At 42.5% G+C, this 15,034-nt stretch overlaps 1 protein-coding gene across 3 annotated transcripts in view; it reads left to right on the forward strand.

Moving 5' to 3' along the window:
* RASSF5 (Ras association domain family member 5) overlaps positions 1 to 15,034 on the forward strand; it is a 151,688-nt gene that overhangs the window by 106,925 nt on the left and 29,729 nt on the right. For all 3 annotated transcript variants that reach the window (XM_073587256.1, XM_073587258.1, XM_073587257.1), the window contains 2 exons: positions 7,257 to 7,361; positions 10,570 to 10,864. In XM_073587256.1, coding sequence (XP_073443357.1) covers positions 7,257 to 7,361; positions 10,570 to 10,864 — 400 coding nt within the window. The remainder of the gene's footprint in view (positions 1 to 7,256; positions 7,362 to 10,569; positions 10,865 to 15,034) is intronic.

The raw sequence follows: 15,034 nt of genomic DNA on the forward strand, positions 1-15,034 counted from the left end.
AAAAAGTTTACATTATATAGTCAGATGTACAAATGTCTCAGGAAACAACAAAATATGAAGAATGTCCAATCGCAACTCCCAATTCACAGCATCAGTGCCCTATAAAGTGCTGCAGCATATATGATAAAGTGCTGGAGGAGTTAGGCTAAGTTCATATTGTGTGAGAGCAGTCCGTTCAACGCATGCGTTAGACGGACTGCCCTAACTCTACTCCTTTTTTTGATCACGTTATGTGATTGTGCTAGTGCAGATGCTCCATCTGCGCTAGCAGTGACGGACCCTCGAAATCTGCAGACCGCGTCCGAGGGTCCGTCACAGCATGTCGGCACATCGGTAATGCATGCTGATTACGACATGCGTTAGCGATGCGCTACGTTATGGCAGTCTATGGGTGCGTTAACGGATGCGTTACATCGCGTTAATGCCGTTTTGTAACGCAATCCGTTAAACGGACTGCCATAATGCAATCTGAACCTGGCCTTAGCTTAAGTTCCCATGATAGAGTTATTTACGCTGTGTATTTTCACTGCACCAAAAAACAGCGTATAGTTCTATTAAAGTTGATGGGATTTATTGAAATCTCGTGCCCACTGGGCTTTAATTTTTACACGGAATAAATTTAGCTGCGGTGTGTTTTTGAAATTTGCAACCTGTCAATTTCTCTTGCGGTTAAGCTGATTTTTACTCATACATTGGAGAAAAATGCAGAAAACATATTCTTAATGCACATTTCAGCACAGCCTTTGTCCTTGTATCTGCAGTATTCAATACACAGATATTTTTGGCTCCATGATTTTACAGCATACCTCTACCCCACTTTTACACTAAACACCCATCCTTCATACCTAACTGATAATAATGACCCCTTTATCAACTTTCTGACATCGGGAGTAATAATACGCCGATGTCGGACTCCCTCCCTTTGATGAGGGCTCCGGCACTGAGCCCACATCTTTTCCAGCACATATCAGCTGTTTTGAACAGCTGATATGTGCCTCTAACAGCCATAGATGGAATCGCGATCCACCCACGGATGTTAACTAGTTAAATGCTGCCGTCAAACTCTGACAGCGGCATTTAACACGCGCTTCCGGCAAGGACGCCGGAAATCCCGCCCATTGGCACCCATGTCACATGAACGTGGGTCGCCGATGGGTTGGCATGACAACCAGAGGTCTCCAGCAAACCTCTATACTATCACTGCTAGATTGTTATGAGCGCCGCCCGATGGTCGGCGTTCATATAAAGTGAATAATTCTGCTACATACAGATGATCCGATTGAAGCATGCCAAAAGTAAAAAAAAAAAAGTTTTTAAAAATATAAAACAAAATTTAAAAAAATAAAAGTTCAAATCACCCCCCCCTTTTGCCCCATTCAAAATAAAACAATAAAAAAATCAAACATACACATATTTGGTATCGCCACGTTCAGAATAGCCCAATCTATCAATAAAAAAGGATTAACCTGATCGCTAAACGGCGTAGTGAGAAAAAAGTCAAAATACCAGAATACATTTTTTTGTCTCAGCGACATTGAATTAAAATGCAATAAAGATCGTATCTACACCAAAATGGTATTATTAAAAATGTCAGCTCGGCATGCAAAAAATAAGCCCTCACCTAACCCGAGATCATGAAAAATGGAAACGCTACGCGTAACGAAAAAAGGCACAATTTTTATTTTTATTTTATTTAGCAAAATTTGGATTTTTTTTTCACCAATTAGATAAAAAAGAACCTAGACATGTTTGGTGTCTATGAGTTTGTAATCACCTGGAGAATCATAATGGCAGATCAGTTTTAGCATTTGGTGAAAATAGTAAAAAAAAAAAACAAAAACAAAAAAGCAAAACAAGTGTGGGATTGCACTTTTTTTTGCAATTTCACCGCACTTTAGAATTTTTTTCCCTTTGTCCAGTACCTGATATGTTAAAGCCAATGGTGTCATTCAAAAGTACAACTCGTCCCGCAAAAAAACAAGCCCTCACATGGCCATATTGACAGAAAAATAAAGTTATGGCGTTAAGGCCCTACATGAAGGGGTTAAGGCCCTACACAATAATAATATTCTGGCAATTTACTATAAATGGTGGGGCAGGGAACCATAGGCTCTCTGCCCCACCATAGTTTTGTGCATGGGATGTGGGTGCAGTTGATCGTGGTGTTCGAAGATGGCCTAAAGCATAGGAAAAAGCAGAATGCACATCAGTGACTGTGTATGCTTCAACCTGATGCAAGGAGGGGCACAGACATTAAGAAACTCTTACATCATCTACAGGAAGCAGCAAGGATGAGTTTCAGTGTCCTCAGCAGTGTCTTTATATTAACTAAATGTACGTATTTGGAGCTAAAAATAATTTTTGGAATTGGAGGATGTACGAATCTTGCACCGTTTGCTTTCTATAGCCCTAATGCCGGCTGCAGAATGAGTTAACTGAGAATTAGTCAGTGAGCTCATTCTAAGAGTCTGAAAGGAAAGCTTGTGGCTCCTTTATCTGTCTTTTTCAGACCTGCTGTCAGCTAGCTGATTTATGACTACAGACTACATCAAAGTGGAATGTGCAGGGAAAGAAACAGTCTATAAAAGCAAAATGGTGCAAAATTTGCAATGAAACGCAATAGCAAATGATTTTTAGCCCCAAATAAATAAATTTATGTACAAGATTTTCCCCCAAATGTCCGATCTCTTTTAGCATACACTATGTATAGAACTGTGTGATTCTATGCAGAAACATAGACTGGTAGCTAGCTAGTAATAGCAACAATTTCCTAGTTATCTACTTGTCATCATATCATATTCAGGTTGGTGGCTTTACTATCCTTGCGCATTGCCTCCTTTTTCTTGATGGCTGTTGGGGGCTGTGGTTCGGGCTGTTCATTAGCATCCTGTCTGCTCACAGGAAGCGCAGCAACACGCTTGGAATTGGAATTGATTCACGACAGACTACAAAACAGTATGAGGTCATTTCCACTGTGCATGCAGTTTTAATATCTAAAATGTACGTAAGATCCACTAATGGTGGGAAATATTGGACAAAATGCAGATTATTACAGAACAGTATAAACATAGCATCGCTTTGTTCCAAAGATTTTATCAAAGATGGAGCACAAGTCATAGAAAATGTCCGCTAATGGGCTGTGTCGCTACAGAGACGTCTGATTCCCATGTGGCTGCTCTGTGCCAGTGATGGGAGATACATCAGGCAAATAGTATTGGGCCATTTAGATAACACTTAAAGGCTATGGATCCCTTTCGAGGACAAAATGTTTTCTTTTTACAAATGCTAATGGTGTCCCTTAGTTGCACTCAGTCTACAGTTGTCATTACTTTATTCACTTTAAGACTCCATGAAATGCACCCTGCTCCCAGTATCGGGCATTTCTCATGTACAGGTATGTCCAAAACAACAGCAGGCCAACATCACTAATGTGTTTAATTACAGTTTTTGGCATTAAATATCATACAACATGGGGACAAATTCATGACTAGGTGTAGGCGAGTAATGGACAGCCAAAATAATCAACAGTCATGACAGGCATGCTGCTATTTGTGTGTAATTGACTCATTTAATGAAAGGGGGGTGTTCTAATTAAAGGGAATCTGTCACCTCATTTTTGCCCTATGAGATGCGGCCACCGCCATCAGGGGCTTATCTACAGCATTAGAGAAGCCCCTGATGTAACCTGAAAGATAAGAAAAACGAGTTATAGTATATTCACCCTGGGGTCCAGTCCGGTCCGATGGGTGTCGCAGTCGGGGTCTGGTGCCTCCTATCTTCTAGAGATGATGTCCTCCTCCTTACTTCTCCCTCTGCTCGTGCACAGGCGTACTATATCTGCCCTGTTGAGTGCAGTACGCAGGTGCTGGAAAAGGTCAGAGGTCCGGCGCCTGCGCACTGCAGAACTTTACTCTGCCCTCAATAGGGCAGATATAGTATGCCTGCGCAGGAGCCGCAGCAGAAGTAAGGAGGAGGACGTCATCGTATGAAGATGGGAGGTGCTGGACCTGGACCGCGTCAACCATCGGACAGGACCCCCGGGTGAGTATAATCTAAATCGCTTTTCTTATCTTTCAGGTTACATCGGGGGGCTTATCTACAGCATTACAGAATACTGTAGATAAGCCCCTGATGGCGGTGGCCACAGCTTATAGGCCAAAAATGGGGTGACAGATTCCCTTTAAAAGCAGTGAGGAGTTCAATTAGTGAAGTCATTCTGTGAAGAAACTAGTGTCACTTATGGTCCTTATTTAAAGAAGGAGTCCAACAAATGTTGTACCTGCTGGTTTTGGCAATTGCTTAGTGTGTAAAATGGGACGTTCCAGACATTGTGCTGAAGGAGAAAGAAGTTTGATCAAGAAGTTGATTGGAGAGGAAGAGAAAACCTATAAAGAAGTGCAGAAAGTAATTGGATGGTCAGCTAAAAAGATTTCCAATGATTTAAAAACGCGCTAATTATGGTTGGAAAAGAAATACTACAATGCACATGGATCAAAGAATAACAAGAATGGCAAAGAAGCATCTAATTATCAGCTCCAGGGAGATCAAAGAAGATCTTCAGCTACCCCGAGTCCTGCAACCATTAGAAGATGACTATGTGAAGCCAAACTATTTGCAAGAAACTCTCGTACAGTACAAATGCTGAATAAAAGACATGAGTTGAAAAAGTTACAGTTTGCTAAACAACACATTGACTGGCCTAAAGAGAAGTGGTGCAACATTCTATGGACATTTGAGAGCAAGATTGATCTTATTGGGTCTACAGGCCACAGACACTGAGTGAGACGACCCGTAAACACTGAATTCAAGCCGCAGTACACTGTAAAGACTATAAAACATGGAGGTGCAAGAATTATGGTTTGGGGATGTTCTCATACTATGGACTTGGGCCCATTTTTCATATCATATACCAGGTGCCGCGGACTAGTTTGAATATATTGAAATACTGGAAGAGTTCATGTTGCCTAATGCTGAAGAACTGCCCTTGGAATGTGTGCAGGACAAAGACCTCAAATACATCCTTATGGAGTGACAGCAAAAATGCAGTTTTTGATACAAAACCTAAGAATGCAAAAGAATTGTGGAATGTTGTCCAGTCAGCGCTGGCTGGAATATCTGTTAGTTGACTCTATGCCACACAGAGGTAACGCAGTTATGAGACATACAGGTTATACAGTTCAGCAATTAACAGAAAAGCTAAGTCTGGATACACATTTTCATTTATACTGTATATATTCCAGTTTGTAACTGAAAATGCAGACACTGCTATTCTTTTGAGCAGTCTATTTTCCTTTTTTCTTTATTTCCAATTTAAAAATTGATATTTTGTTCATGTTTTCATTTGGACTTGAATGTGCAGCTCCCAGTGCATTTGTGTATATGGAAATAAATGCTATTATGAGGATTCAGCTTTTGCTCAGTTGTTTTAACTACACTGCTCTTATTTTGCTTGTAACTGTAGGCTTGTCCTCCCCAGTGATAATTGTTAGATCTGAGGTTTGTGTGTCCACGACGCTGCAGTCTTTACTAGTTCTCATATATCAGCACAGTTTGATCCCTTTATTTCTTTACCCATAGCCACATATTCACTTTGCCATGTTCCAGCATCAGCAGCCTCCGCTGTTCAGTGCCAACGCTCTGGCATGTTATCGAAAAGACGATCATCACTGGCAGTTTGTTCACTTCCCAGCTTGTTATGTCCCAGTTTTGGAGAGTGAGAGTTCTACCCAGCATATGATGTGTCAGTGGTGGGTGTGTACGTTCCCCAGCATTGCCCATTACTGGTACATCACATTCTGGGGGGCCCTGTCGCTACTTAGCCATGCTCACTCCATTGCCTTCTGTTGGGCAGTGAGACTGCCACCCAGTCAGTTTTATTTCATTTTCTGCAAATATGATCATATTTAAATATCCAATAGTCACATGTCCAGTTTTAGTTATTGTGTTTATTTCGTTACTGGTGAAATACTTGAATGACATCCTGATAACTGTTTTCTACCTTTATTTTGTTGTATAACCCTTGGATGGTTACGTAGGTTTGATTTTGGATTGTTTAACCTTTCATTTGACTGCCGATTCTGTTGTTGCTTTGTTTCTCTGGTTTTGACACAAGCTACCAACATGATCTAATTTATGTTGATACTGTCATTGGTTCTGTCTCTCTGGTTTTAGCCTAACTTGCTAACCATCCCACTTCTAACTCACTCCAGTGGCCAGCAGCAACACTGTCGACGTAACCCTGAGGCATTTTCTACAAAATCAAAATGTCTGTATAGGGTTGAAAAGGTAAACACCAAAGGTCTCACATTATGACGGTCCTTGGTAAGGAAGGTGGGCCTCAAACTGTCACTGGAACTGGGACCCTAATTATCACTGTCCCAGTACTCTTGAAGGTTGAGAGGCCTGAGTTTCTGACCTTACTATGCTCCTGTTAAACCCTAATCTGTCCCCTCCCCACCCCATGAAGCATGTGACAGAAATGTAAGGTGAACAAGACACAAAGATAAAGCCAGGATAACAGAAAACCTCTAACATACAAAAGCACTAACCAACAATAGGGAGGCGGATAGGGACAGGGAGGAATAAACTAAATGGGAACAGGGACCAGGAGATAAACACACACGTACTACAGCTAACCACAGAACGCAACTACCTCAACTCTACTCCAACCACTCAGCTTTTGATCACAGCACAGGAAGACTAATTTTTCACTGGCAGGGATAAGAAGGTCTGACCAGTTTTTATAGGAAGAGGTAATGACCAGATCAGAAGTAGCTGAAATGGAGCTGCATGTTTCTGACCAGCATAGAAGGGGTTGTTAACCTCTTCAGCACCAGAGGAAACTAAATCCATTTAATATTGGATATAAACCACACCTTCTCTAAAGAAGACCTGTGATTCATTACCTGATGTGAACGTCTAACCCCAGGTCTTCCAGGGCCACATGACACTCTTGTGACACCGGGTCCTCCAAAGTGGATTGTCTAGTTTAAAGACTGTATCCCTGTCAGAGTTATACGGCCTTCTGACTCTTCCCTAAAACATAGTTATCAGTTAATGTATGGTAAGAGCATTCATTTTAGTTTTAAAGAAAACCTTTCATATGTCTATTCTAGCGAATACAGGCTGCAGAGGTGATATCATGATTAGAGAAAACATGACCCCTGCAGCCAATCACTGGGCTCAACAGCTCGTGCTTTCTACATTCTAAAGCTACAGTTCCATTTCTGTACTAATGATTTTTTTGATACCTGCAGGTTCAAGATGAACCAAAAGAAGAAAAAAAGTCCAGTATCCAAGAGTTAAGGCAGAGGATAGAAACCTTTAATATGATGATTCAGAATGGCTTAATTATGAAGATGGTAAGTTGCTTTACACTAAAATATTAATGGTCATTAAAGACACCAATGAATACAAAGTTTAATGTGATCTGCACTAATCGGATGTTTGCTAGAATAAGCTTTTTAATATTAAACATTTGGCAGTAATGTGAAAAACTAACATCCCTTCATACTCCCGATAATGACGGGACCAATACCACACAGGTCGGAAAATAATCATTGTCTTCTAGATGTTTAGTATAATGTTTTCTAACCACAAATGCCAGCTGTAGTTTGTAGGACACGATAATGGCCGAGAAATGTTGGACTTGGGGCCGTAAAGACTCTACCCCCTACCCAACTGTCCACAATACTGATGCAGCCTCAAATGCTTCCTCTTCCCACACAGACGACGTACACCATCAGAAATATTATGCCCCTCATTAGTATGCTTGAAAACAGACATATGTCCATGGAATTCAGTCTATTTGCTTGCAATTTTTTATTCAAAGGAAAGATGAGATGAAACCATCATGAGGAAAAAGCGATCTTCGTCTTGTGGGGGAAAAATTCTCAACTGACTACAAATTGGAATAATTTCTTTTCAGGCCTCCTTCAATAAATTGATGATTTATGACGCCTTCCTGTGTAAGAGAGTTTCATAATGTCACTGCTCTTACACTAAATAATCCCTGTCTGCTGATATAGAACCTTTCTGTCCTATAGAAGTAGTGGATGTCCCATTATTACAGCCCATACCTTGGTATAAATAGATTATTACTAGATCTGTTTTCACTTTTGATGCATTCATACATAGTGATTAGATCACTCATATTTTGATCATAGTAACATAATTATTAAGGTTGAAGGAAGACTTTAAGTCAACCCATATCCTATCCTAACCTGCCCTAACATGTTGATCCAGAGGAAGGCAAAAAAAAACCCATGTGGCAAACAGTAAGCTTCACACTAGGGAAAAAAAATTCCTTCCCGACTCCACATACGGCAATCAGACTAGCTCCCTGGATCAACGCAATATTAAGGAAACTAGTGTATATAACCTGTAATATTATACTTTTCAAGAAAGGCATCCAGGCCCTTCTTAAATTTTAGTAGGGAATCACTCATTACAACATCATATGGCAGAGAGTTCCATAGTCTCACTGCTCTTACAGTAAAGAATCCGCATCTGTGAGTATGCTTAAACCTTCTTTCCTCCAGACGTAGAGGATGCCCCCTTGTCCCCGTCACAGGTCTAAGAGTAAAAAGATCATTAGAAAGGTCTTTGTATTGTCCCCACATATATTTATACATTGTAATAAGATCACCCCTAAGCCTTCAATTTTCCAAACTAAGTAACCCCAAGTATAATAGCCTATCTTGGTATGGTAGACCCCCCAGTGCTCTAATAACCTTGGTCGCTCTTCTCTGCACCCGCTCCAGTTCAGCTATGTCTTTCTTATACACCGGAGATCAGAATTGTGCACAGTATTCTAAGTGTGGTCGCACTAGTGACTAAGGCTAGTTTCACACTAGCGTTTATGAGCGCAGCGACGGCCTGCGCACGGCCGCCGCTAAGCCCCGCCCCCTGCCGCGCCCCGCAGGTAGCTCCGCCCACCGGCGCATGACGCTGCATGCGCCCTGCGTCCCCTATCTTTATCACAGGGGGCGCAGGCCGTGCGCAGTATGCGTTTGGCGGCGCATGCGTCCTTTTGACGGTGCGCCGACCTGCGCCAAACGCAACCTGCTGCAGTTTGGTTGCGTCGGTGCACCGTCAAAAAGGCGCATGCGCCACCAAACGCATACTGCGCACGGCCTGCGCCCCCTGTGATAAAGATAGGGGACGCAGGGCGCATGCAGTGTCATGCGCCGGTGGGCGGAACTACCGGCGGGGGCACGGCAGGGGGCGGGGCTTAGCGGCGGCCGTGCGCAGGCCGTCGCTGCGCTCATAAACGCTAGTGTGAAACTAGCCTTATATAGAGGTAAAATTATGTTCTCTTCATGAGCATCTATGCCTCTTTTAATGCATCCCATTATATTATTTGCCTTTGCAGCAGCTGCCTGACACTGGCCACTAAATGTGAGTTTGTCGTCCACCCATACACCCAGGTCTTTTTCAGTGACTGTTTTGCCCAGTGTTTTACAATTAAGCACATAATTAAACATCTTGTTTGTTCTACCCAAGTGCATGACCTTACATTTATCCCCATTAAAGCTCATTTGCCATTTATCAGCCCAAGCTTCTAGTTTACATAAATCCTCCTGTAATATAAAATTGTCCTCCTCTGTATTGATTACCCTGCAGAGTTTAGTGTCATCTGCAAATATTGAAATTCTACTCTGTATGCCCCCTACAAGGTCATTAATAAATATGTTAAAAAGAAGCAGGCCCAATACTGACCCCTGTGGTACCCCACTGCTAACCGTGACCCAGTCCGAGTGTGCTCCATTAATAACCACCCTTTGTTTTCTATCCCTGAGCCAGCTCTTAACCCACTTACACATATTTTCCCCTATCCCCATTGTAAGGGTAATCATCATTCTTGGTAATAAATTGCGCTCAATATATTACTTTCTTCTCCGTCTGAACCCTTCCAAGCTGTACTATGTCAAGTAAAACATGATCTTAATTGACTTGGAAGCAGCAGTCTGAAATTGGTTGCTACAATTAATTCTACTGTTGATTAATATCTTAAGTCATTTTCCATGTTAGTTTTACCAAGTATTTTCCCATTAAAGGGATTGTCCAGGCTTGGGACAAAAGTCTACAGTCCCTGTATGTGACTGCAGACTTCCGAATCACGACAGAGTGTGATATTGAGTGTGGGCCGTCACTTAATTGTAAGCCAGACTTGTCTAGTTGGTGTGTGTCTACAATAATGGGTAATCATGATAGCATGTGCACCATACGCTGTCATGATTCAGCAGTCTGCAGTCACAAAGAGTGACCCCAGACTTTCATTTCAAGCCTGGACGACCACTAGAAATATGTACTTTTGGTTATCCCTTCCCATGTCAATAGCCTTACATTTGCCACTTCTCTTCCCAGACCTCTCTCTGGTCCAGCTCCAGTTGTAACATAATACTGTCTTCTTTTATGAGCCTTTTTGCGTACCTCATTTTTTCTGTACCAGTCTGCCATGCGGTAACGTCCTGTCTATTATATTTAACTTGATGATCTATATAAAAAGTATTGTTGGTTTTGGGCTTGCCAAGTGATAACCCGTGTTGCATTTTCTCACCCGGTCAGACAGAGGATGGCACTTACACTGGATTCATCAAGGTACATTTGAAGCTTCAACGTCCGGTAACTGTAATGGACACACTTGAATCTCCATCCATTATCACCATGACACCTATGTCATCAAGGAGTCCAGCAGAAAAAAAGACTTCCTTCTACCTGCCTCTGGATGCTGTGAAACAACTTCATATTAGCAGTTTGACAACAGCCAGTGAAGTCATCAGGGGTCTTCTACAGAAGTTCCAGGTGGTGGACGATCCTCTCAGATTTGCACTGTTCAAGCAAATGCAAAAGGATGGACAAGGTGAGTTGGATTATTACTTGTCTCATACCACAAATAATGGGGCTCAGGACCTCCCTTTTACAAAGGGGGCAGTAGTAAAAGCAACACCTGATCTGGTGCTCCCAATCCCTCCACATTTTACATGGTTGGACATTCATTTGAGTGGTCACCATGTAATCCTACATTTACCTGTACTGGATTTCATGGCCAGTGAATACTACTAGGAGACAGAGCCAGGGATCAAGATGTGGTTGTTTTCAAGGAGATGCATTTTGAGGCAAACACTCATGATGCAGAATTTGCTGTAGCTCTCCTGGAACAAAATTCAAACAATTACTTTTTGACCATCTCATAAGCCCCTTTGAAATAGGCACCTGTTTGTTTAGAATATACAGTACTCTTCTCTTTTGAGCTTTTTTGTCTTCTCGCCATTGGAACCTCTTATGAAACGTACTTCTATAAGGCAATGTAGACTTGGAAAAGCAAAAAAAAGATTTGTAGAATTGTAAAATCTTACTCATGTTTGTAGGTCTTCGCTTCCAGAATGCGATATTTTGATAATTTGATGTCATATACTAAAAGCCATGATGCTGTGCAGATCCACCGAATGATGGATTCAAGCAGTACCTGACTGACTCCATTGCTTTGTATTGGAGAAGGTTTCCATCATTTTGCTTACAAGAATCGCCTGGTTAGATGATCCAGTGCAGATATAATCAAAGCGTAATATTATTCACTGACAATGCATTTTTTATCTTTATAAAATGTATTTTGATCTCATCATCATTATTTAATTTCGACTCAGAGGCAGCTGAAATATCAATAATTCAGTCAATGTCTGAATATATGAACTTGACTAAACATTGATCCATTACGGTATATTCACAAAGATAAGGTTGACTTTACTGCATCTGCTACTGTTCTCATGTTTTCATAATATTATTAATTATTTATTTTTAGCGCACTATTGATTTCATGGTGCTGTACATGGGAAGGGGTTACATACAAAACACAAATAGAAATAACAATGAACAAACTAATAGTGGCAGACAGGTGCAAAGTGGAGAGGACCCTGACCTTGGAGCTTACATTCTACAAGATAATTGGGAAGGAGACAGTAGGTTTGGTGGTTTCAGTAGCTCAGGTGTTGGTGAGGTGGCAGCTCTAGTTTGGTGTGGAGACAGCAGGGTCATTGCAAGCTGTAAGCTGTTCTGAAGTGATGGGTTTTCAAGTTCCACTTGAAAGTTCCAAATGTAGGGGATAATTGGAAGCATTGGGGCACAGAATTCCAGAGGATGGGGGATACTCAGGAATAGTCTTGCAGGTGATTGGGTGAGGAACGTACGAGTGTGGAGGAGAGAGAGAGGTCATGGGAGGACCAGGGATTGCATGGTGGGAGATATCGTCAGATTAGTTCAGAGATATATGGGGGAGACAGATTATGGACGGCTTTGTAGGTCAGTGTTAGTAGCTTGAATTGGATACATTGGGGAAATGGGAGCCAAGGAAGGGATTGGCAGAGGGGAGAAGTGGAGGAGGAGAGAGGTGGATTAGTCAGGCAGTAGAGTTAAGGACAGACTGGAGTGGTGCAAGAGTGCTAGCAGGGAGGCCACTGAAGAGAATGTTGCAGTAGCTGAGGCAGGAGATGATGAGGGCATGCACTATTATTTTAGCAGATTGAGGGTTGAAAAAAGGACAGATTCTAGAAATATTTTTGAGTTGGAGGAGGCAGGAGGTGGCGAGAGCTTGTATGTGTGGTTAGGTAGCGCTGAAAGTTATTCCGTGCCAGCGGACATCAGGTACATGGGAAAATATGATGTCCTTTATTGTGATAGATGGATCATGTAGGCATAGGTGATATGGAGGAAAGATTATGAATTCAGTTTTGTCTACGTTGAGCTTTAGGAAGTGAGAGGAGAAAAAAGAGAATATGGCTGGTAGACACTCCAGCCATATGGAGAACATGGCTGGTAGATTCTGGACTGCAGAGAGGTGATGCCTGGGCCAGAGAGGTAGATCTGAGTGTCATCAAAGTATAGATGGTACTTGAACGCATGGTACTTTGAGTTGTCCCAGTTGGATTTGAGTGACGTTTTTGCAACATCGGGAACATCTTTCAAATTGTGAATAAAATGAAGCACACCCCTTGACTAAATGAGCAGGTACGATTTAACTATATAAAGTGCTTTTTGCACATGATTAGACCACGTGGTAGTGATGCACAGGAGACAGTTTACTTGCCAAAAAGGACAGGCAGGTTTCCTTTAAGATAGGACAACTACATAATTAGAGTAACATACTCATCTATTTATATAATTGCCTTGTAATGTTTTCATTTCCTGTTCTGTCCAGATGTACTGTATCCCAAAATTCCAAGCAGAGGAAGTTCACCAACCGCCATATTGGGACACCCAAGTGATGGGTGCCTCAATATAGAAACTGCTGCTGGTACCAACCTATTGTGCGGTACCACCAGCGGAACACCGTCGCACCACACACGCATACACACACTCTATACACCGTGCGCACCACACACACTCACACAGCCTCTTGCGCGGTACTATCAGCGGAACACCGTTGAACTGCGCCTGTGCAAATTCCACGCAGGCGCAGTGAATCATTCGGCTGATCCGGGCGGAAGATGTGTGTCGTGTCTACAGGCAGAGGAAGCCGGTCACATAAAGGGGTTTTCCCATGAACGAAAGTTCATTTTAAAAATTGTCTGTGTCTGACCATGTGCGGAGCATACCACATCTCCTGGGCAGGGGAGGAAGCAAAAGACAATACTGACATTACAGCAGGGGATCACAGAGGATTCATTTTGTGAGGTAAAATTTTTCACTGACTGTTTTTAAACAATATTTTACCTCCCAAAATGTATCCACTGCGATCTCCTGCTGTAATGTCAGTATTGTCTTTTGCTTCCTCTCCTGCCCAGGAGCTGTGGTATGTTCTGTACACGGTCAGACACAGGGGTGAGAGAGGCAGAGCACAGGGGGGAGACAGCTCAAACGGGACAGCACATGAGGGGAGAACACAGCACAGAAAGGAGAGAGACAGCAGACAAGGGGGATAGCACATGGGGTAGACAGGTCAAAGAAGAGAGCACAGACGGGAGAAGTCAGCACATGGGGAAAGAGAGAGTGGATAGGTGGGTAAGCACATGGGGGGAAAGATTCTCAACGCTGCAAAGCCTGCCACCATCATGACATTACCGCCCTCCCGATGCGATAGCATCGGGCCTCCATATAGTATATCAATAAACATCTCCAAATGTTGCATGTGTATCTATCTGATTATAACAACGCTCATACAAATAACTCACTTATACTGTGAGAAAAAGTGTACCTCGTACCAACTCTTTCATTAAAATTCGAACAATCTCACCTCATCAGTTGACACCCTCACAGATATATCGGACAGGATTTGTTTGCTTCTGGCATCAGACAGGGAGACTTATATGCTGTCTGATCCTAAGCACCCAAAACTCCTTTGTATGTAAGCCTATTTATATAGTTGTCTGTTATGATTGGGTCACCGAGGAGAGCAAGACCAAGCAAGCCACAGAAAACCAGAGAGGTTGGTAACTAAGTGGATTGCAGACCCCTGATCCTATCCACATAACTAGCAGTAGCCGTGGAGCGTGCCTACGATGATCCTAGATGCCTCGGCACAGCAGGAGAGCTAAATAAGCCTAAAGCAAGAAAGGAGAAATCTAAACTGCCCCAGAGCAGACCCCAAAGGAATAGATAGCCCCCAAACATATATTGTCGGTGAGACAAGATGAAAACACAAACGCAGGTAGTAAAATAGACTGAGCAAACGATGGGGCCCACACTAACTAGACAGGACAGGAAAGGAAAGACACTGTCTGCAATCACGCAAAAAAACCTGCAAAAAAGTCCAACACGTCTGATAGAAAAATACTGAAGTCGCACGACTTTGCCAACTGTATCAGCACTCTGGTATACTCTGAAAGCAGAGCAAAAGGGGCCAATCCAATAAGGGGCAAAAACAAACTGGCACAAGCAGTAACATATGGATGGTGATTCAGCACAGCCCCAGCCGGAGCTGGCTGACCCACACAAAACTGAAATAGACAAAACCAGATGAAATGTGAACAATAGCAAAAGAACACTTAGCTGAGCATGCAGGGACTGAGCTGGAAACTAAGACCTCAGGAGGCAGGAA

This window comes from Dendrobates tinctorius, unplaced genomic scaffold, assembly GCF_039654945.1.
Source record: "Dendrobates tinctorius isolate UK_male_01 unplaced genomic scaffold, ASM3965494v1 ptg000098l, whole genome shotgun sequence".
Taxonomy (NCBI): domain Eukaryota; kingdom Metazoa; phylum Chordata; class Amphibia; order Anura; family Dendrobatidae; genus Dendrobates; species Dendrobates tinctorius.